This window comes from Somniosus microcephalus, chromosome 2, assembly GCF_052327205.1.
Source record: "Somniosus microcephalus isolate GS21.2 chromosome 2, FLI_Smic_1.0, whole genome shotgun sequence".
NCBI classification, from domain to species: Eukaryota; Metazoa; Chordata; class Chondrichthyes; order Squaliformes; family Somniosidae; genus Somniosus; species Somniosus microcephalus.
The window spans coordinates 105,019,216-105,043,853 of record NC_140988.1 but is presented as its reverse complement, the minus strand read 5'-3'; the positions used below and the strand labels follow the sequence as shown (position 1 = coordinate 105,043,853).

Here is a 24,638-nt window from a genome sequence, read left to right as displayed (position 1 = left end):
ACTGGGCCAGTTCGGTCAGTAGTGGTGCTACCAAGCCACTCTTAGAGATGGACATTGATGTCCCCCAGAGTACATTCTGTGCCATTGCTACTCTCAGTGCTTCTTCCAAGTGGTGTTCAACATGGAGGAGTACTGATCCATCAGCGGAGGGAGGGGGGTAGGTGGTAATCACCAGGAGGTTTCCTTGCCCATGTTTGACCTGAAGCCATGAGACTTCATGGGGTCTGGAGTCAATGTTCAGTATTCCCAGGGCCATTCCTTCCCGACTGTATACCATTGTGCCAGTGGGACAGGACATACCCAGGGATGATGATGGAGGAGTTTGGGACATTGGCTGAACGGTATGATTCTGAGTATGGCTAGTTGTTGTTGCTTGATTAGCCTGTGGGACAGCTCTCCCAATTTTGGCACAAGTCCCCAGATGTTGTTGAGGAGGACTTTGCAGGATCGACTGGGCTGGGTGTGCCGTTGCCATGCCCATAGCCGGTGCAGAGGTTGATGCCGGGTGGTCCGTCCGGTTTTATTCTTATTGTTTCTCGTAGTGGTTTAGTACAAATGAGTGGTTTGCTAGGCCATTTCAGAGGGCAGTTAAGAGTCAACCACATTGCTGTGGGTCTGGAGTTACATAGAGGCAAGACCGGGTAAGGACAGCAAATTTCCTTCCCTAAGGACATTAGTGAACCAGATGGGTTTTTAAAATAATCCGATAGTTTCATGGTCACCATTACTGATACTAGCTTTTTAATCCAGATTTATTTAATTAACTGAATTTAACTTCCCAGCTGCCATGGTGCGATTTGAACTCACATCTCCGGAACATTAGTCCAGGCCTAACATAACCACTATGCTACCGTTCCCGTTAGTTGAGAAAATAGATTTAAAAATTGACATCCCCATCACTTTACCTGCGTCTTGAATTAGCCTGTTTTTTTAACCTCCATTACCCTACCTGAAAGACCACCCGAACTTTTAATCCTTCTTTGCATGAAATCGTACCACCTGGCATCTATCACAAACTGCTCTTTCACCAGGTTACACCAATTCCACGTGTTGTTCTGTCATGGTTTGCCTTATATTACCATTTTAAATTTCGTATACTTCTATAAGATCCCTCTCAGTCATCTTTGTTCAAAACCATGTTCATTTCTTTTATTATTAAATATCATTGTTGCATTTTGCAAATATTATACATAAGAGTATTTACAGAGGACAGAACTTATAATCCAAATACAAAGAATTTCCTCAATGCATTCTGTTAATAAAGATTTAATGGCTTAATGTTAAACTTTCAACACACCCACGCCAAACAGTAACCAGCTATTGATCTGAAAATGTTAATGTGAGTTAGATTTATATAAACAACAGGCAAGAAGCTACTAGCATGTCACTACAGTACTGAAAGAGGAAGTTTCTTTTCTGTGGATGACTAATTCACAAGAAGGGCATATCATTGGCATCAAAAGAGCAGAAGTTGACTATGTTATAACCTTGTGTCAATGGTTTGTATAATGCCCTTAAATGATAATTATGTCATTAATCTCCATTCGGCCAACTGAGGCACCCAACTAGTTGATATGGCTGCAAATGCTCGTAGTGCCACGATATTCCCTTGTAGTGCCCCAGGAAGGAGGGGGAGCACTTCCAGTAATGCTCCGCCTCCTGCTTGGGGAGCTACCACTGAATTTACAGTGCAGAGGCACTAACCTTTTTGGGGTGCTAAAAGTAGCACCCCGGCTAAGTTAGTGCCCCAAAGGAGGCGCCACCGAATTTTTCCCCCTTAGGGTCTTATGGAGCGGAGCAGATTTTTGAAAAACATGCAAAAAAATCAAATATACCTTCTGTGAGAAATATATATGAAAATATGTGTTCTATGTTCAGCATTGTTCTTTTTGCATTTTACTTCCTTTTTGTTCTGCATCCAGTAAAACAAAAAGAAGATCCACTTACTGGTAAATGGGATTTGCACCATCAACTGCTTTCCAATTATTCTTTTTGCTGTATAAGTCACCCCATTCTAAAGCAGTATTCTCTCTATTTTTGATGCCCTAATTTGGTAATTGCAAGTATATTAATCAGTTTTGGACAGGTCCTGAGGATTTTCATGGGCATCAGTTAAGTTCATTTCTCCATTTAATGCTACTTTTAAAGAAATCCAGAAGTTCTGCTGTTCCACTTCATCCTGAGGCCATTCCAAATAGGTTTTTGTATTCATCAGTTTCCTAAGCTTGCAGAATCTCCGAGGAATGGTCTCCTTTGGGATCGTCTCCAGCAGAACAAGTATGGCTGTATCATTGTTCTCATCAAATAGACGGAAATGAGTATAGTCAAGCTCGTACTTGCACCACTCACTTTGGACAAAATGTTGAGACAAAACAAATAGGGTTTTCCTGCTTTTTTCAATGGACTCAATGATGTTGTCAATTATCCACTTCCCTGGGATGAAATCACGCTTATGAAGGCAGAGTGTCAGTGGTGGATGAACACTTTCTAACTCTCTTAACAAGAAACTTTCCACCCACTCGGAGTCCATCTCACTGTAAGAAACAAATGCATCATAACAAATATCAGTATTCCTCACTTTCTTTGGTTTCCTCTTTGCCTGCAGCCATGCCCAGGTCATTTGGATATACCAGATCCCATGATATTTGTAGCACATTATCCCAACAATGGCTACTGCCAAAGACATGCCAACAGACAGTAAGGCAACAGACAATGTCATGTGACAGTCAACGAAAGAGCGCTTAGTATTTTGCACCAACATTCCCCTGAGAGTTAGAGGTGAATCACATACATAGTTTTCTGGTCGGTCCAACAGTTGTACTGTTATGTGATGGTTCATGTAAAGCAGGAATTCACATGAACAAATGTAGTTATTTTTTCCAGCCTCCAAAGATTCGAGCTTCTTAAACGCCATGATTTCTTCACCTGTGAGTGAGATGAGTTTATTGCTGCTGATTTTCAGAACTTCCATCTTTGGTAAATAACTATCACCCGGTAAACTTTTAAACTTGTTATTGGACACATTTAGTTCTTTGAGAGAAGGCAGATTAACAGCAAAACTGCTGAGGTCATTGTTACTTAAATCCAATACCTCAACATTTGGAGGGACACATTGTGATATACTTTTTATATCACAGCTCGAAAGGTTTAGAAATTGTAGATTTTCAGACCATTTACATGAAGTCCTAGTGTCACTGAAGCTATTCTGGCTCAAATCTAAATGGGTAAGCGTAGAAAGTGTAGATAATTTTGGGCTTGTTGTACCGAGGGATCTCAAAATATTCTTTCTCAGAATAAGATAACGCAGAGAAGGCCAAGCTCCTGGACAAACCATTTCTCGCATAATTTTATCTCTGAGCAAATTGTGTGTTAAATCAAGATACTCCACACTTTTTAACTCTCTGGATACAGTGCAGGGCATCAGAAGCATATTTAGTTTTGTAAATGTTGCTGTTTTAATGGGTTCAAGTAGAGGACTAATACTTGAAAGTTCATAGAATCTATAAAAATGTTTAATGGATATATTATTTAACGTTAATGAATGAAGTAAGTTGATTTTTATTTTGTCTACCTTGGGCCATTTCCCAGTTCCTGAAAGCACACAGTCCTTCACTACTAGTTCAGATAATTTTGTATTTTTTATACAATTTATAAAAGTAAATACAGTATTGTCAGTAAGAAAAGTATTTCTGAAGGTGAATTTCCTCAGCAATGAATTGCCTGGTACTGAAAATATCCGACTGTCAGTTTTGTCAGGAAATGTTAAGTCTCTCAGCTCTAAGTGGGTGGTGGATCCTGACAAATCTGTAAGAATCTGCTGAGCTTGGCCTGGTTTTTTCAGAAATGTGTAATTCAAACTCAAGACAACGTGACTTATATTTCTGAAAGAACTGAAACTTCCCTTCTGATACGAATCTAAATTCTTTGCTGTTAAAACAAACTCATCCAGATGTGTAATTCCTATAAAGTCATCTTCCTTTAGAAGAGACAGGGAAGGATTGCCAAATTCTAACCATCTGAGTCTTGTCAGTTTTGAGAAAATTCTCCCTGATCCCAGATTCTTGTAATTGTTCCCTAAAATCTTGAGGTATTGTAATTTGGAAAGATGTTTAAACCAATTCGGTAAGAGTTGGGTTAAAAGATTATCAGACAAGTCAAGGTAGTCTAGGTTTGTGTTGAGCTGGAAGGCCTGATCAGCAATAGACTGGATTCGATTTGATTGCAATAGAAGTCTTTTGAGCTTCACATATGTTCTGAAATCAGTGTCCTTAATCTGCGAGATGTTGTTGTGGGACAGGTCAAACCTGAATACATTTTCCAACACATGTGGAATATGCTCTAACTTCACCGAAGAGCAGTTGCAGAAGTTGTCAGAGTTGCATTTTTGACAAGCATTGTGTGGAGCGTCCTCTTCTGAGAAGGTTGCATGTATGAAAATACACTCGACAAGCAGGATCCACAGAGAGGGAGCTCTCATTGTTGTCATTCAGATGTGTCTGAAATGAAAAATACAAACAAAAAATAAACTTCTGTTCCAATGCTTTTAGTTGACAATCTGCATGTTTTATAGAATGCAAGAAAGTCTTTTATTGAATACTTACAGCTTCAAAAGTAATGCTGAACTATGAATAATCTCACTGTTAATGCCAAATGAAAGCAAAACACTTATTAAATCACTGTCAAGTCAAGACAGTTTAAATTTGAACTGATTTGAAATAGCTTTCCTAAATTAATAAGTTATAATTGAAATCAGGGCAATGTTTGCTTTTCAGATATGTGACTTGTGAGAATGCAATTTTGTTAGCAGCAATGAAATGTTATCAGCCAATCACACAGTAACTGCAGACATGGGGTGGGAGGAAATTCGGTTGGTTAGCACCTCCCGTTAGTGCCTCCAGGGGGCGCTAACGGGGCGCTAACGACTTACCGCCCCTGCACGGCGATTTTAGCGCTACCCGCAAAGTTCAACTGGCGGTTTGCGGTGGCACTAAACACTACCGCCACGATCTCCTGCTCTTGGAGATCGTGACGTCATCCAAGTGCGCATCGCCCCGGTAGTGCCCCAGACCGGAAATTGATTTTCGCCCCCTGCCTCAGCACCTGCCGCTAGGAACGACAGGTAGAGGGGGACGGTTTGCAGTTGGCTGGGAGCTGGAGGGGCGCTATTTAAAGGCATGCGCTGCCTATTTTTACCTGTCGGCAATCAATTCTGCCTACGCAGGTTGTGAGAGGGAGATAGGCATTTGGAGACATTTCCGCAACCGCAAAGGCTACCACTCTCTGAATGTGCAGTTGGTGTGCAACCACAGACAACGCATCCTCACAGTCAATGCCCACTATCTTGGCAGCAGCCACGATTCATTCATCCTGCACCAAACTGGTGTCCTAGACCTCTTCCACCACCGCATCAAGCTCACGGCTGGCTCCCCGGGGACAAGGGTTATCCACTCTGCACCTGGTTAATGACACCGCTCCGTAACCCCAACACTCCTGCTGAGCTCACCTACAATGAGAGCCATAGTGCCACTAGGAACCACATTGAACAGACTATCGGTGTGCTGCAGCAACGGTTCTGGTGTCTTGACCACTCTGGAGGAACCGTGCAGTACTCCCCTGATCGAGTATCGGTTTTCATTGGTGCACAACCTCGCCATTCTGAGGACCTAGCCATTGCCATCAGGGATTGGTGGACCACCTCAGGAGGAGGAAGAGGGAGAGGAGGAGGAGGAGATGGAGGAGGTGGATGAAGAGGAGGAGAAGCAGCAACAATGTGGGAAGGAGGCGCTCAATGTTGCTTCTGCTAGGGCCGTTCATGAATGCCTCATTACACAGAGCTTCTGATGAATGAGAGAGAAGATGGCATTTGCGCAGACCAGCTATATCATTACAGCAGCTCGCAGCCAAAGTTCCAATGAGAAACATGAGGAAATTTGTAACATTTAAATTAAAACATTTATTATTCTGAACAACTGTGTCTTATTAAGCACAACCAATAACAAACAAACACACCAATTTATTAACAAACACAACTGGTTCTTAGCACATCGAAATAATTCTTAAGATAGTGAACAATATATTTACAAACACATTCAACTTTGGTACAAACACTCACCCCATTTGGTCAAAAATATTTAGTTAGTGGACCTTCTTCAATGATCTCCCTCCCCTTCGCACCCACCCTACTGCTCCTCTGTAATGCGGCCCCAGTGGCTGCAGCAAGGCTGGTGGATGGCTGCTGAATCTCGGATCCAGAGACTGGAGATGGCCTTGAAGGATGCTCTCGACCAGCGCTAGGCCTGGAGGGCTCGGCTGCAGACAGCACCAACTCTGCATGGGTGGCAGCAGTCTGGGCTGGCTGTGTTACAGGCTATGGCAAGTGCAATGGCAGAGTGGCAGTGGTAGGAGCAGGAATGCTGTCATCCTGAGAGAGGACAGAACCATCCTGCTCGACCAACACACTGCCACTCCCCCGGGGCAGAACCTCAGCATCAGGAGCAATCTGCTCGAGCACAGATTGCTGGCCTGCTGCGGCACCGTGAGTACCCCGGTGAACTGTGGGTGACCCAGCGATGATGGCAGCAATCAGCGCTTGCGTGGCATCAACATGAGACTGCATCAGAGCAGTCTGAGACTGGATGGCACCAGCAATGACTCGATTCCAGCACAAAGCTATTGAATTGCCTCAGCCTGTGCTGCAATAGATGCTGCCACCACAACCATTACACGCAGCATGGGGTCTGGGTTCGCACGATCTCCCTGCAAGTCAACCATCCGCTTCAACGAGGCAAGGATAGGCTCGAGGGTTTGCGCGCAGATGAGAGCAGTGCTGGCGGCGGACTCCTCCATGCTCCTAGCCAGTGCATGCATGCTCTCGGGCACCCTTGCCATCATACCCATGAGCTCAGTGTGCATGCACATCACCTCGCAAACGAGACTCCAGGATGGTATGTTGCCTCCCTGATGCAAGGGTCAAGGATGTCTCGGGGCAGCTGCAGGGCATTGTGGAGGGGGGAGGGTGAACAGCCAGTTGCCGTGGTGCATATAGGTACCAACGATATAAGTAAAAAATGGGATGAGGTCCTAAAAGCTGAATATAGGGAGTTAGGAGGTAAATTAAAAAATAGGACCTCAAAGGTAGTAATCTCAGGATTGTTACCAGTGCCACGTGCTAGTCAGAGTAGAAATAGAAGGATATTTCAGATGAATACGTGGCTAGAGGAATGGTGCAAGGGGGAGGGATTCAAATTCCTGAGACATTGGAACCGGTTCTGGGGGAGGTGGGACCAGTACAAACTGGACGGTTGCACCTGGGCGGGACTGGAACTGATGTCCTAGGGGGCGTGTTTGCTAGTGCTGTCGGGGAGGGTTTAAACTAAAATGGCAGGGGGTTTGGAACCTGTGCAGGGAGACAGAGGAAAGGGAAGCAAGGATAGAGAAAAAAGACAGGAAGGAGAAAAGCAAAAGTGGAAGGCAGAGAAATCAAGGGTGTAAATCAAACAGGGCCACAGTAAATAATAATTCTAAAAGGAATAAGAGTGTTAAAAATTCAAGCCTGAAGGCTTTGTGTCTTAATGCGAGGAGCATTCGTAATAAGGTCATAGAGTTTTACAGCACAGAAAGAGGCCCTTCGGCCCATCGTGTCTGCGCCGTCCATCAATCCCTGTCCAGTCTAATCCCATTTTCCAGCATTTGGTCCATAGCCTTGTATGCAATGGCATTTCAAGTGCTCATCCAAATGCTTCTTGAATGTTGTGAGGGTTCCTGCCTCTACCACCCTTTCAGGCAGAGAGTTCCAGATTCCAACCACCCTCTGGGTGAAAAAGTTCCTCCTCAAATCCCCTCTAAATCTCCTGCCCCTTACCTTGAATCTATGCCCCCTTGTTATTGATCCCCCTACTAAGGGGAAAAGTTCCTCTTTATCTACCCTATCTATGCCCCTCATCATTTTGTACACCTCAATCAGGTCCCCCCTCAGCCTTCTTTGCTCCAATGAAAACAACCCCAGCCTGTTTAGTCTTTCTTCATAGCTGAGGCGCTCCATCCCAGGTAACATCCTGGTGAATCTTCTCTGCACCCTCTCTAAAGCAATCACATCCTTCCTATAGTGAGGCGACCAGAACTGCACACAGTACTCCAGCTGTGGCTTCACCAGCGTTTTGTACAGCTCCATCATAACCTCCCTGCTCTTATATTCTATGCCTCGGCTAATGAAGGCAAGTATCCCATATGCCTTTTTAACCACCTTATCTACCTGTTCCGCTGCCTTCAGGGATCTATGTACATGTACACCAAGGTCCCTCTGACCCTCTGTACTTCCTAGGGTCCTACCACTCATTGTGTACTCCCTTGCCTTATTTGTCCGTCCAAAATGCATCACCTCGCACTTTTCAGGGTTAAATTCCATTTGCCACTTTTCCGCCCATCTGACCAACTCGTTTATATCTTCCTGTAGCCTAAGGCTTTCCTCCTCACAATTTACCACCCCACCAATTTTCGTGTCATCTGCGAACTTACTGATCATACCTTTTACACTCTCATCCAAATCATTTATGTAGATCACAAACAGCAAGGGACCCAGCACCGATCCCTGAGGTACCCCACTAGACACAGGCTTCCAGTCACAAAAGCAACCTTCGACCATCACCCTCTGCCTCCTGCCACTCAGCCAGTTTAGGATCCAACGCGCCAAGGCACCCTGGATCCCATGGGCTCTTACCTTCTTGACCAGTCTCCTATGTGGGACTTTGTCAAAAGCTTTACTGAAGTCCATGTAAACCACATCCACAGCATTTCCCTCATCCACACACCTAGTCACCCCCTCGAAAAATTCAATCAGATTTGTCAGACATGATTTACCCTTGACAAAGCCATGCTGACTATCCCCGATTAATCCTTGCCTCTCCAAGTGGAGACTAATTTTGTCCCTCAGAATTTTTTCCAATAATTTCCCTACCACAGATGTTAGGCTCACTGGCCTGTAATTCCCTGGTTTATCCCTGCTACCCTTCTTGAATAATGGTACTACGTTAGCTGTTCTCCAGTCCTCTGGTACATCCCCTGTGGCCAGAGTGGTTCTGAAAATTTGTGTCAGAGCCCCTGCAATCTCCTCCCTTGCCTCACACAACAGCCTGGGATACATCTCGTCCGGGCCTGGGGATTTATCCACTTTTTGGCCTGCTAAAACCGCTAGTACCTCCTCCCTCGCGATGCTAATATGTTCAAGTATGTCACAGTCCCCTTGCCCGATTTCTATGTCTACATCGTCTTTCTCCATAGTGAACACAGATGCAAAAAATTCATTTAAAACCCCGCCTACATCATCTGGCTCTACACACAGATTGCCACTTTGGTCCCTAATGGGCCCTACCCTTTCCCTGGTTATCCTCTTGCCCTTAATATACTTATAAAACATCTTAGGATTTTCCTTTATTTTGCTCGCCAGTGTTATTTCATGGCCCCTCTTCGCCCTCCTAATTTCTTTTTTAAGTATGCCCCTGCACTTTTTATACTCCTCTAGGGCTTCCTCCGTCTTTAGTCTTTTGTAACTGCCAAAAGCCCCCCTTTTTTTCCTAATGCATTTTTGTATATCCCTTGTCATCCAAGGTTCCCTTTGCTTGTTGGTCCCACCCTTGACCTTTACAGGAACATGTTGGCGTTGTACTCTCTCTATTTCCCTTCTGAAAGCCTCCCACTGCTTTGATGTGGATTTTCCTATAAGTAGCTGCTCCCAGTCCACTTTGGCCAGATCCTGCCTTATTATATTAAAATCGGCCATCCCCCAATTTAGAACCCTTATTTCCGGGCCGTCATTGTCTTTTTCCATGACCACCTTAAATCTCACCGAATTATGGTCACTGTCGCCAAAATGCTCTCCTACTGACACTTCCACCACTTGCCCGGCTACATTCCCTAGAATTAGGTCCAGTACCGCCCCCTCTCTTGTAGGACTTTCTACATGTTGGCTCAAAAAGCTCTCCTGGATGCACTTTAAGAATTCTGCACCCTCTAAGCCTTTCACACTCTGACTATCCCAATTAATATTGGGGAAGTTGAAATCCCCCACTATTATTACCCTATTATTTTCACACTTCTCTGAGATTTGCCTATATATCTGTTCCTCTATCTCCCCCTGACTGTTTGGGGGCCTATAGTACACTCCCAGCAAGGTGCTTGCCCCCTTTTTGTTTTTAAGTTCTACCCATATGGCCTCATTAGAGGAACCCGTTAATATATCACCCCTCCTTACAGCAGTAATCGACTCCTTAATTAATATTGCAACACCCCCTCCCCTTTTATGGGGATGAATGGTGGATGAATTAGCTGCGCAAATAGATGTAAACGGATATGATATAATTGGGATTACGGAGACATGGCTCCAGGGTGACCAAGACTGGGAATTCAACATCCAGGGGTATTCAATATTCAGGAAGGACAGGAAAAAAGGAAAAGGAGGTGGGGTAGCATTGCTGGTTAAAGAGGAGATTAGCACAATGGTAAGAAAGGATATTAGCTCTGATGATGTGGAATCTGTATGGGCAGAGCTGGGAAATATGAAGGGGCAGAAAACGTTAGTGGGAGTTGTATACAGACCCCCAAACAGTATTGCTGAGGTTGGGGATGGCATTAAATGGGAAATTAGAGATGCGTGCAATAAGGGCACAGCAGTTATCATGGGTGACTTTAACCTACATATAGATTGGGCTAACCAAATTAGTAACAATATTGTGGAGGAGGAATTCCTAGAGTGTATACGGGATGGTTTCCTGGACCAATATGTTGAGGAACCAACTAGAGATCAGGCCATCTTAGACTGGGTATTATGTAATGAGAAAGGATTAATTAGCAATCTTGTTGTGTGAGGCCCCTTGGGGAGGAGCGATCATAATATGATAGAATTCTTCATTAAGATGGAGAGTGAAGTAGTTGACTCAGAGACTACGGTCCTGAATTTAAATAAAGGGAACTATGATGGTATGAGGCACGAGTTGGCTAGGATGGATTGGGGAACGTTACTTAAAGGGTTGACGGTGGATAGGCAATGGCAAACATTCAAAGATCGCATGGATGAACTACAGAATTTTTTCATTCTTGTTTGGTATAAAAAAAATTTAAAAGGTGACTAACAAGGGAAATTAGGGATAGCATAAGATCCAAGTAGAGGACATATAATTTGGCCAGAAATAGCAGCAAACCCGAAGATTGGGAGCAGTTTAGGATTCAGCAAAGGAGGACAAAGGGATTAATTAAGAGGGGGAAAATAGATTATGAGAGTAAGCTTTCAGGGAACATAAAAAATGACTGTAAAAGCTTCTATAGATATGTGAAGAGGAAAAGATTGGTGAAGTCAAGCGTAGGTCCCTTGCAGTCAGAATCAGGGGAATTTATATTTAAAATAGATAAGGGAGAACCAGTGGATGTGGTGTATTTGGACTTTCAGAAGGCTTTCGATAAGGTCCCACACAAGAGATTAGCGTCCAAAATTAAGGCACATGGGATTGGGGGCAAGGCATTGACTTGGATAGAGAACTGGTTGGCGGACAGAAAGCAAAGAGTTGGAATAAACGGGTCGTTTTCCGAGTGGCAGGCAGTGACTAGTGGAGTACCGCAAGGATCGGTCCTAGGACCCCAGCTGCTCACAATATATATTAATGATCTGGACGAGGGAATTGGATGTAATATCTCCAAATTTGCAGATGACACAAAGCTGGGTGGGAGGGTAAGCTGCGAGGAGGATGTCGGGAAACTCCAGTACGATTTGGACAGGTTGGGTGATTGGGCAGAAACATGGCAAATGCACTATAATGTGGATAAATGTGAGGTTATCCACTTTGGTGGCAAAAACAGGAAGGCAGATTATTATTTGAATGGCAATAGATTGGGAGAAGGGGAAGTGCAAAGAGACCTGGGGGTCCTTGTGCACCAGTCGCTGAAGGTAAGCATGCAGGTGCAGCAGGCGGTTAAGAAGGCAAATGGTATGTTGGCCTTCGTAGCAAGAGGGTTCGAGTACAGGAACAAGGATGTCTTGCTACAGTTGTACAGGGCCTTGGTGAGACCGCACCTTGAGTATTGTGTGCAGTTTTGGTCACCTTACCTGAGGAAGGACGTTCTTGCTATGGAGGGAGTGCAGCGAAGATTCACCAGGCTGATACCTGGGATGGCAGGAATGACGTATGAGGAGAGATTGTGTCGATTGGGCTTATACTCACTGGAGTTTAGAAGATTGAGAGGGGATCTCATCGAAACCTATAAAATTCTGTCAGGTCTGGACAGACTAGATGCAGGAAGGATGTTTCTGATGGCCGGGGAGTCCAGAACCAGGGGTCATTGTCTAAGGATAAGGGGTAAGCCATTTAGGACTGAAATGAGGAGGAATTTCTTCACCCAGAGAGTGGTGAACCTGTGGAATTCTCTGCCACAGAGGGCGGTGGAGGCTAGTTCAATAAATATATTCAAGAAAGAGTTGGATATATTTCTTGAGGCTAAAGGGATCAAGGGATATGGGGAAAAGGCAGGGACAGGGTACTGAATTTGGATGATCAGCCATGATCACATTGAATGGCAGAGCAGGCTCGAAGGGCCGAATGGCCTACTCCTGCTCCTATCTTCTATGTTTCTATGTTATAATGGGGAACAAAGAAATAGCAGACCAATTAAATACATACTTTGGTTCTGTCTTCACAAAAGAGGACACAAATAACCTCCCAGAGATGTCGGGGAACATAGGGTCTAATGAGAGGGAGGAATTGAATGAAATCAGTATTTGTAGGGAAATGGTGTTAGGGAAATTGACGGGATTGAAGGCCGATAAATCCCCAGGGCCTGATAATCTACATCTTAGGGTACTTAAGAAAGTGGCCATAGAAATAGTAGATGCATTACTGGTCATCTTCCAAAATTATATCGACTCTAGAGCAGTTCCCATGGATTGGAGGATAGCTAATGTAACCCCACTATTTAAAAAAGGTGGTAGAGAGAAAACGGGGAATTATAGACCGGTAAGCCTGACATCGGTAGTGGGGAAAATGCTAGAGTCCATTACAAAAGATGTAATAGCAGAGCACTTGGAAAACAGTGACAGGATCGGACAAAGTCAACATGGATTTACAAAAGGTGAATCATGCTTGACTAATCTGCTGGAATTTTTTGTGGATGTAACTGGTAGAATAGATAAGGGAGAACCAGTGGATGTGGTGTATTTGGACTTTCAGAAGGCTTTCGATAAGGTCCCGCATAAGAGATTAGCGTGCAAAGCTAAAGCACATGGGATTGGAAGTAAGGTATTGTCTTGGATAGAGAACTGGTTGGCAGATAGGAAGCAAAGAGTTGGAATAAATGGGTCTTTTTCCGAGTGGCAGGCAGTGACTAGTGGGGTACCGCAGGGATTGGTGGTAGGACCCTAGCTATTCACAATATATATAAATGATCTAGACGAGGGAACTAGATGTATTGGCCCAGTAATTCCGTTCCAAACGCGTGAGTACGGTCGGGGTACTCACGCGTCTGGCCGGAGGAAATGCCGGTTTTCAGCATGCACAGCGCATGCGGAGAAAACCGGCATTTCCTGTCCTCTGAACGAAGGGGTTCAGAGGCACAGCGCGTGCGACTGCACAGGCAGCGCGTGCGCAGTGAACTTCGTCGATTTCATTCATGGATTCAGTGAGGTTAAGTCCTTACAACTTACACATGAGAAAAGCATGTGTAAAGTTGCTCCAGAGGCTGCGGAGGAAGATATATTTTATCGTGGAGCTTCTGAAAGGCAATATTTTTGTTTGGGAAAGGGAGGAAAGTTATTTTAAGAAATGATGAGGTAAGTTTTAAAGTTTAATTTTTTTTTTTTAAACGGGTTTTCAGTACTGTAGGTAGAAGGAGCAATTGTGGCTGTGTGAATTGAATTTGCTGTGTTTATTAAATGTGAAAATGACTGTTCTAAAATGAGTAATGTAACATTTCCAACATTTTTAAGAAAGAAACTTTTCATCAGTAATATATTCTTTTAAGTAATTATGTATGTATGTCTGTATATATTCCTTTACGTATATGTATATATTCCTTTACTTATGTGTATGAATGTATGTATTTAATTATGATTTTCCAATAAGTTACTTTCTCTGAAAGTCATAATTAAATACATACATTCATACACATAAGTAAAGGAATATATACATACATATACGCAAAGGAATATATACAGACATACATACATAATTACTTAAAAGAATATATTACTGATGAAAAGTTTCTTTCTTAAAAATGTTGGTGTCATTTTCACATTTAATAAACACAGCAAATTCAATTCACATAGCCACAATTGCTCCTTCTACCTATAGTACTGAAAACCCGTTTTAAAAAACAAAAAGTAAACTTTAAAACTTACCTCAGCATTTCTTAAAATAACTTTCCTCCCTTTCCCAAACAAAAATATTGCCTTTCAGAAGCTCCACGATAAAATATATCTTCCTCCGCAGCCTCTGGAGCAACTGTACTCATGCTTTTTTCATGTGTAAGTTGTAAGGACTTAACCTCACTGAAAGCATGAATGAAACCGGCGAATTTTACTGCGCACGCGCTGCCTGTGCAGTCGCACGCGTTCTGCCTCTGAACCCCTTCGTTCAGAGGACAGGAAATGCCGGTTTTCCCCGCATGCACTGTGCATGCTGAAAACCGGCATTTCCTCCGGCCAGACGCGTGAGTACCCCGACCGTACTCACGCGTTTGGAACGGAATTACTGGGCCAACATTTTACATGTCAATAAAATGAAAAATTTAACAATTGCACGATTTTCCCCCTCGCATCTGCGACTGAGGGTCCAAGGAGGTGCATTGCGCAAGAGGTCATCGTCGTACGTATCCTCACACTGTTCCCTTTCGGGAACTGTATGAAGTGGTGGAAGGATTTCTGGCCACGTTAACGCTCCTTCCGTGACCATAACCATCTTCATACCAGCCATTAGGGTGGTTAGTCCTATGGCGTGAGGGTTTTACGGGCTCCCACAACCCATCTGGGGGGGGGCCACCCACACCCGCGGACGCAAGTATCCCGCTGGATGTCCACCCAGAATTTATAGTTGGAGCTCCGACTCCACTTGCCGGGACTGTCTGGAGCGGGGTTTGAAACCCTACTCCTTCTGGCCCAGCGGTGGGGATGCTTACCGCTACGCAAAAGGCCCACTCCGCGCAAAAGGTGACACCCATACGTTTCCTGCGCCTTTTCCCTCCCCGTGACTGGAGCCCTATGCTGCCACTTGAAAGACCAAGCTATCATCTGTCCTTTTTGCGGCGCCTTTGACTTCTCATTACCAATGATGAGCAGGCACTGCGCCTCCACCTCGTTGAGGAGATTGCTGAGGTCATCATCAGTTCAATTGTGAGTTCTTTTAATGCCGTGAATTGTGCTCATTCCAGCCATTTCACGTTGCTAATCGGAGTGGGCCTTTGGCGTAGCGGTAGGATCCCCGCCGCTGGGCCAGACGGGGTAGGGTTTCGAACCCTGCTCCAGACAGTCCCGGCAAGTGGAGTCGGAGCTCCGGCTCTAAATTTTGGGTTGACATCCAGTGGGATATTTGCGTCCGTGGGTGTGGGTGGCCCCCCCCTCCTCATATAGCTTGTGGGAGCCCGTAAAACCCTCCCGCCATAGGACTAACCACCCTAATGGCTGGTTCAAAGATGGTTACAGTCACGGAATGAGCGTTAATCACGGCCATAAATCCTTCCACCACTTCATACAGTTCCCCAAAGGGAACAGTGTGAAGACACGTATGACGACGACGTTGCTAAATAAATAAATGGAATGAAAAAAATTCTTTCAGGGCTTTTAAAAGTCTTTAAATTGCTTTAATTCTGTTTAAAACTACTTCAGATTCTTCAAAATAATGTAAACGTTTTTAAAAGTTTATAAAAGCTACCAAAAGCTTCATAAAAATACCAAAAACCTATTTGAAATGCTGCTCTGCATGTAAAAATGCTTTGCAGCTTGTGAGAAACATTGGGGGCGTGTCCTATTAAACTGAGACCTCAAGGGGCGTGTCTCAGTTGCACAGCGCGCTACAGGCTTTGCGCTGGCTGCACTCCTGGGCGGCGTGACGTCAGACGCTGCCCGGGATTCTTCTCTTTCAAACAGGAATTCCAGGCGTCCCTGGAGGTGAACAGCAGGCACGTCGGGTAAGTGCAGATCGGGGGCTTGCACACGCGGCAAGCCACTGACCTGAATTTCTGCCCCATTATCTCCAGGTTTGCAGATGACACAAAGCTGGGTGGGCATGTGTGCTGTGAGGAGGATGCAGAGAAACTCCAGTATGATTTGGACAGGTTGGGTGATTGGGCAGATGCAAGGCAAATGCAGTATAATGTGGATAAATGCGAGGTTATCCACTTTGGTGGCAAAAACAAGAAGACAGATTATTATCTGAATGGCAATAGATTGTGAAAAGGGGAAGTGCAACGAGACCTGGGTGTCGTTGTGCACCAGTCGCTGAAGGTAAGCATGCAGGTGCAGCAGGCAGTTAAGAAGGCAAATGGTATGTTGGCCTTCATAGTGACAGGATTCGAGTACAGGAGCAAGGATGTCTTGCTGCAGTTGTACAGGGCCTTGGTGAGACCACACCTTGGGTATTGTGTGCAGTTTTGGTCGCCTTATCTCAGGAAGGATGTTCTTGCCATGGAGGGAGTGCAGCGAAGATTCACCAGACTGATACCTGGGATGGCAGGAATGACGCATGAACAGAGATTGGGTCGATTGGGCTTATATTCGCTAGAGTTTAGAAGAATGAGAGGGGATCTCATTGAAACTTATAAAATGGTAACAGGTCTAGACAGACTAGATGCAGGAAGGATGTTCCTGATGGCAGGGGAGTCCAGAACCAGGGGTCACAGTCTAAGGATAAGGGGTAAGCCATTTAGGGCTGAGATGAGGAGCAATTTCTTCACCCAGAGAGTGGTGAACCTGTGGAATTCTCTACCACACAAGACAGTTGAGTCCAATTCATTAAATATATTCAAGAAGGAGTTAGATATATTTCTTAAGGCTAAAGGAATCAAGGGATATGGGGAGAAAGCAGGGACAGGGTACTGAATTTGGATGATCAGCCATGATCTCATTAAATGGCGGAACAGGCTCGAGGGGCCGAATGGCCTACTCCTGCTCCTATCTTCTATGTTTCTATGTGTTCATCATCCTGATATCGAGGTCCTCATCTGAGTCCTGTGTAGCAGAACTCGTGCGCGCACTCACCCTGCAGGGAGATGGCCCCCGAGCTTCCCTTTCCCCATGGCGTTGCTGCAGCCTGCTGGGTCCCGGAGTTTCACCCACATCAGAGCCATTTCCTCTGCTCCCCTCCAGCGACCACATGGCCCCAGTGTCAGATGTCTCGCCCTCGGGAGACGCAGGCAGTGAGGCTCCGGCTTGGTGTTCCTGATCCTCTTCCATGTCACTACCACTGGGAGGCTGAGAGACAGGCTGTTCAGATGGTGGCTCACTATCTGAAAGCTTTAACATGAGGGGAGGGGGGCAGGAATGGAGCAAGGGATGTAGACAGTATATTTAGATGGAAAGTGGGAAGGGATCGTGTTGTGAGGTGGAAGTGGTATGAGAGGAGGGAGAGATGATGAACATACCGATGTGGGTGTGACTTTTATTAGATGGGCAAAATTGTTGGGTGAGTGTTGGGGATTTGACAGTTTATACCGTCTGTGCACAGAGTGAGGTTGAGATGGTGGCATGTAGAGGTATTTCAAGGATCTACTCACCCTGACCACCCAAGTGAGGTCGTTGAATTCTTGTGGCACTGGGTGTGAGTCCTTTGGATCAGGCTTCTGGACGCGACGTAATGGGCCACCTCCCTCCACATCTTTGTGAACTCCCGGGGCAATGGCCTCCTGCCAGTGTCTGGGAACAACACTGCCCGTCGGCGTTCCCCAGCCGTGACCAGAGCCTCCAATGCCTGGTCGTTGAACCGGCGAGCTCTCTCCCTGGGCCTCTGAGCAGCCATGATATTCCTGGTTCAAGAATTGCACCTCCTTGCCGGCCCAGGTCAAAAGCAGCAATGATCAAGGTGAGGCTGTGCAGCATGATTGAACCTCCCCTCTAAGAACTGGAAGACGCCAGTCTGTCTGAGTATTAGGTAATTGACAGCGCCTGAGCTTGAGTAGCGCTCTGAGGTAGCGCCCCGCTCCCCGACGTTAGCTCCCTAAGAGAAGTGTGTAGCACTTGACTTAGCGCTCCAACCACCTCCAGGGGCGCTGGAGACGGATTTCGCGGTCGCCGGTGCTAATCTGCCCTGGGCGCTAAAGTTTGCGGCCGGCCGCTGTTAGCGCCCCAAAATGGTCGATACCAAATTTTTCCCCCATGATCTCTTAATGCACCGAAGCAGCTAACAAGCCATTTGGCCAGTGTAAATGTTGAAAAGTTTGTTAATCCAACTGTGAAATATTCCATTTTTAAAGAAAATTCTGAAGGCTAACAGAGTTTTAACAGTGATGTCTGCTCCATAATGGATCAGTAAGTGGCAGTGCTCTACATTCTAATTCAATGAATAATAATTTAAGCAGTCTTTTTGCAGAGTGCATATTGACGCCACAGTGCCAGCCAATGAGTTGCTCTGTGCCAGCCAATGAGTTGCATTGTGCCAGCCAATGAGTTGCACTGTGCCAGCCAATGAGTTGCTCTGTGCCAGCCAATGAGTTGCATTGTGCCAGTGTGGTGATTATTCCTTGTTTAGTAAAAGTATTGTGATTGGTTGTTTGTTAACTGCCTTGGGATATATGTTGTAATCTCATTGGTAGTTGATGTCACATGATGTGTGGTGGCCACCTTAAATTCAGTTCTTTTCCAGCTTTGGTAGGGACTGGATGTGGAAAGATGTGCTGCAGATTTTAAAGTTAATAAAGCCTAGCTTTGGAAGGCAAATCTATTCTTTATTTCAATTTATTAACTTTATGTTAGAATGGAGCGATATCTTCAACCAGAACGATTCAAGGCTGACCCCAATTCTGCTGGAGTGGATGATAAATGGAAACATTGGTATTGTACATTTAAAAACTTTTTGGGCGTGTTGGATCAAGAGTCTCTAAATAAGCTGAATATGCTGATCAACTACATTGCTCCGGATGTATATAAATATATTTTGGACTGTAAAACTTATGAAGTGGCTATTTCTACATTGGAAAAGATTTTTGTTAAACCAAAGAATGAGGTATTTGCACGTCACCTTCTATCTGCCCATAGGCAGCAGGTGGGAGAATCTTTGGATACTTATTTACAAGCACTTCGGTGCCTTAGTGTTAACTGTAATTATAAGGCCGTGACGGCTGAAGAATATAAGGAAGAATCGCTACGGGATGCTTTTATTAATGGATTACTGTCTAGATCAATTCGTCAGCGGTTGTTAGAAAATAAGACTTTGGATCTTAAAAGTGCTTTTGAGCAAGCTTCTACAATGGATGTGGCTCAGAGAAGTTCGGATTCTTATGCTCTTTTTAATCGGCCTGCGACTATGGTTTCGGCAGTTTCGGATGAAAAGGAATTATGTGGACTTAATGGGAGTGGTTTACTAGATTCTTAAACAGTTTCTACTTCGGCGGCTGTTGCCTCTAGGATTCAGAAGTGTTATTTTTGTGGGAATATCCGGCACCCTCGTCTGATGTGTCCTGCTCGGGAGGCTGTGTGTAGTAAATGCGGCAAGAGAGGTCATTATGCACGCGTGTGCAAATCATCAGGTTCAATTACCTCCTCCTCTCCTGGTGTGGGAGGGCCCTCCTCTACCACCTCATCCTCTGTGACTATTCAGCCTTTAGATAGGCCGTTTATTGCATCAATTTCTGCTGCATTTGCTCATGGCCTAAACAAAGCTATAGTTACGGCTCAAGTTAATGGGTTGGAAGTGAAGGCCCTTATAGATACGGGCAGTACTGAGAGTTTTATAAGTCTTCAGTTTGCGAAGGAGAAGCATTTGAAAATTTCGCCTGTTACGTATCAGGTGTGTATGGCTCAGACGACCCTTACTTCACAAATAGCTGGTTGTTGCTTTGTGAAAATGATTCTTCTAGGTAATACGTATACTGATATACGCCTATCTGTTTTGCCTAATCTTTGTGCGGATATTTTGATTGGACATGATGTGCTTCAGTTACACGAGTCTCTTAGTCTTTCATTTGGAGGGACTAAGCCACCTTTATCTATTTGTGGATTAACCTCTTTATCCATTCCTCCATTATCACTTTTTTCCAATTTGATGCCGGATTGTAAGCCAATTGCTACCAAGTCAAGAAGATATAGTAGTCAGAATAGAGAATTTATTAATTCTGAAGTTCAACGTCTCTTATTGGAAGGAATCATTGAACCTAGTTGTTCGCCTTGGCGAGCACAGGTAGTTGTCACGACTAACGAGAGACACAAGAAACGAATGGTGATAGACTATTCCCAAACTATTAATAGGTATACTCAATTAGATGCGTACCCTTTGCCTAAGATTGATGAGCTTATCAATAAAGTATCTCAGTATAAGGTTTTTAGCACTATTGACTTAAAGAGTGCTTATCATCAGATTCCTATTGTTAAGAAGGATCAACCATATACGGCCTTTGAGGCTGGTGGAAAGCTGTATCAGTTTTGCCGAATACCATTTGGTGTTACTAATGGTGTTGCTTGTTTTCAACGGGCAATGGATGCTTTTATAAGTGATAACTCCCTCTCTGACACCTTTTCATACTTAGATGACATCACAGTGTGTGGCAAATCAAGGGTGGAGCATGATTCTAATTTAAAAAGATTCCTTCAAGCTGCGGAAAAAGTTGGTTTAACTTTTAATAAAGAGAAATGTATCTTTTCGACTACTGAGGTAAATCTATTGGGGTATATTATCTCGGGAAACAAGATTAAACCAGATCCAGAACGTCTGCGACCATTGATTGATTTACCTTGTCCTACTAATTCTAAGGCTTTGCAACGAGTTGTTGGACTGTTTTCTTATTATTCTAATTGGATTGCAAATTTTTCACGGAAGATCCGGCCTCTTATTCGGGTTACGACATATCCTCTATCATGGGAGGCCAGGACATGTTTTGAGAATTTTAAAAAGGATATTTTAGGAGCAGTTGTGCATTCTATTGATGAGCAGGTTCCTTTTGTGATCGAGACGGATGCTTCTGATTTTGCAATTGGGGCTACTCTGAACCAAAATGGAAGACCTGTGGCCTTTTTCTCACGTACTTTGAACAATAGTGAAAAAAGACATTCTTCAATAGAGAAAGAGGCATACGCAATAGTAGAAGCATTGCGTAAATGGAGATATTATTTATCGGGGCGACATTTCACGTTGGTAACTGATCAAAAATCTGTGTCCTTTATGTTTGGTGTTAAACATTTTGGAAAGATCAAAAATGATAAAATAATGAGATGGAGGATTGAGTTGGCATGTTACCATTTTGACATAGTTTATCGTCCGGGGAAGGATAATGTTGCTGCTGATGCACTGTCGAGGGCTTATTGTTCTGTGATTCACGGAGATACGCTTATTAATCTTCACAATGCCTTATGTCATCCTGGGGTTACGAGGATGATACACTTCGTACACAGTAAGAATTTGCCCTTTTCAGTTGAAGACGTCAAGCGGATGACTTCATCATGTTCTATCTGTGCTCGGTGTAAACCGAATTTCTTTAAGCCTCAACGAGCTCATCTTATAAAGGCTACTTCTCCTTTTGAACGTTTGAGCGTTGATTTTAAGGGGCCTCTTCCTTCAACTACTCAAAACCGATATATTTTTACTGTTGTGGATGAGTTTTCAAGGTTCCCTTTTGCTTTTCCTTGTGCAGATGTATCAGCTGCTACAGTTATCAAATGTCTGACTCAACTTTTTGTCATCTTTGGGATGCCTGCGTATATCCATTCGGATCAGGGAAGTTCTTTTATGTCTTCCCAGTTGAAGGAATACCTTCAGAGTCGGGGAATTTCTACTAGTAGAACTACCCCGTATAATCCCCAGGGTAATGGACAGTGCGAACGATACAATGGGGTGATCTGGAAGGCAGTTATGTTGGCTTTGACATCCCGGAACCTTAAGAATACACAGTGGGAAATGGTACTGCCTGATGCCCTGCATTCCATTAGATCATTGCTTTCAACGGCTACTAATGTGACCCCCCATGAAAGGCTCTTTAACTATCCGCGGAGATCTACTACGGGATATTCGGTACCTTCATGGCTTACTATGCAGGGACCTGTGCTGCTTCGACGCCATGTTAGATTGTCAAAATATGATCCTTTAGTGGAGGAGGTGGAGCTGTTGGAGGCAAATTCCCAATATGCTCATATTCGATTCCAAGATGGGAAAGAAAGTACCGTTTCAATTAAAGACTTGGCTCCTTGTGGTGGCCAGCCCTCTTCTGAGGATATTAACAATAGTCATGATTTAGATAATGTGGATGCTGTTACAGATACTATGAATGTCTCCAATCCGATTGCAGATAATTATACTTTTATTAGTCAGCCCTTGATGGATGTTTATGACCATCCCAGTTTACCTTCTGATGGGATTTCTAATCCGGAAACCGTTGAAAATCGGGATATGGATAGCCTTCCTGCTGAAGATACTTCTGTGCCTTCTGGTGTGGGAGGGCAAGGAATTTCACCAAGGTTAAGAAGGTCGACACGAACAAGATATCCGGTCGACCGATTGAAAATGGACTTTTAAATTGATAGTAATGTTTTAAAATTGTTGAAATATTATATTATATTGTTTTAGTTGAGAGATACTTAATACTTATGTGCAATGTTATTATTTGTTGTTCACTTAGTATTGTGTCATGTAAACAGTTTTACTTTTGTTGTGCATAGTTTTAGTTGTAAATAATTAATTATAAATTGTAAAGGTTATTAGGTTGGAGTATATTTTAAAAGGAGGGGTGAATGTGGTGATTATTCCTTGTTTAGTAAAAGTATTGTGATTGGTTGTTTGTTAACTGCCTTGGGATATATGTTGTAATCTCATTGGTAGTTGATGTCACATGATGTGTGGTGGCCTCCTTAAATTCAGTTCTTTTCCAGCTTTGGTAGGGACTGGATGTGGAAAGATGTGCTGCAGATTTTAAAGTTAATAAAGCCTAGCTTTGGAAGGCAAATCTATTCTTTATTTCAGCCAGCCAATGAGTTGATCTGTGCCAGCCAATGAGTTGATCTGTGCCAGCCAATGAGTTGGTCTGTGTTGGCCAATGAGTTGGTCTGTGTCGGCCAATGAGTTGGTCTGTGTCAGCCAAAGAGTTGCACTGTGTCGGCCAATGAGTTGGAGGCGGGGCAGGATTTGCGGCAAACAATCTATTTTACAGCAAACAGAGTCTATTTGCATCTTTTTGTCTTGGTAGGGGACATCTGGGGGTAATTTTCAACTTCTCTGGGGACAGAAAGCTGGTGGTAGTGGATCGGCCACCTATTATACACCCTGCCTAGGTTTTCTGTTCCATTGACAATTACCCCTGCTATTTCTACAACTTGAAGGACCAAGCTGAGGGTCTGGAAGAAGGTGCACATGAGAATTCCACAGGGTTCAGTGTTGGGACTGTTGCTTTTCACCGTCTTTGTCCATGATCCATGAGAAGGCCTTGGGGAAACTGTCTGCAATTTCACAGGTGCTACAAAGATTTGTGCGGGTGTTAGAATCTTAGGTGAGAAAACAGATTACAGGTGGATCTAGAAGTAATGGGTGAATGGGCCACATCTGGCAGATATCATTTAATATAGTTAAATGTTGTGTTATGAACATAGGTAGGAGAAATGCCAAGTGTACATTATTCAGGGTTACATACTTAATCTTGTTGAGCAGCAAAAGAACCTGGGTGTTAGAGTGTATGAATCTCTGAAGGTCCACAGTCAGTGCTGTGAGGCTATTGTTAAAGCAAGTAGAGTCTTGGGCTGTATTAACCAGGGTGAATAAATACAAAACCAAAAATACTATGCTGTTTGTGCAAGGCCTTTGTTAAACCTCATTTAGAATGCTGTGTCTGGTTTTAGTCCGCTCATATTGTGAGGGATATAAAGGCACTGGAAAAGATTCAGAGGAGAGCCATTATATTGATACCTAGTTTAAATGTCCTTAAATGCTACAGTAGGCTTAGAGAGATGGACTTTTTACTCTCGTAAAACATAGATTTTGAAGAGATTTGATTACGGTCTTTAAAATACTGAAAGGATTAGATTGGGTCCATGTGGATGAGCTATTTGAGTTGAATAGATTAGGGAGGACCAGGGGACACGAAAATAAGTTGCAGAAGCAGATAGCTAGGTTAAATGTCAAGAAGCATTTCTTTTCACAGAGAGTCATCGACCTATGGAAGAAGTTGCCAGTCCGTGCAGATGAGTTCCTGAGCATGGCCGACATAACTGCATATGGAGGGTGGGTGGGTATTGGTGGAGATGTCTCTCAGTCACTGTGGTGTCCTGGAAATTGTTTAATCACCTTTTCTGGGTCCGAGAGGAATTTCTCAGAGTTTATTCTAAATTGGCCTAAGGATTTTGCTTTTTTCTTCATCTCTCCTTGGAGATTGCATGTCTGGTGGTGGAGTGGGGCAAGGGGAGGGGGAGAAGGAGAAGGATTCATGGCCGACAAAAGTTACAACACAACAACAACTTCAACAACAACAACAACTTGTAT

At 44.0% G+C, this 24,638-nt stretch overlaps 1 protein-coding gene across 1 annotated transcript in view; it reads right to left on the bottom strand.

Moving 5' to 3' along the window:
• Positions 1–1,250: 1,250 nt before the first annotated feature.
• The window catches only part of LOC147122852 (toll-like receptor 2), a 40,468-nt gene continuing 17,080 nt past the window's right edge, over positions 1,251–24,638 (bottom strand). The window contains exon 2 of the mRNA XM_086012042.1: positions 1,251–4,496. Within this exon, the coding sequence (XP_085868168.1) occupies positions 2,069–4,486 (2,418 nt within the window). The 5' untranslated portion in view covers positions 4,487–4,496 and the 3' untranslated portion in view covers positions 1,251–2,068. The remainder of the gene's footprint in view (positions 4,497–24,638) is intronic.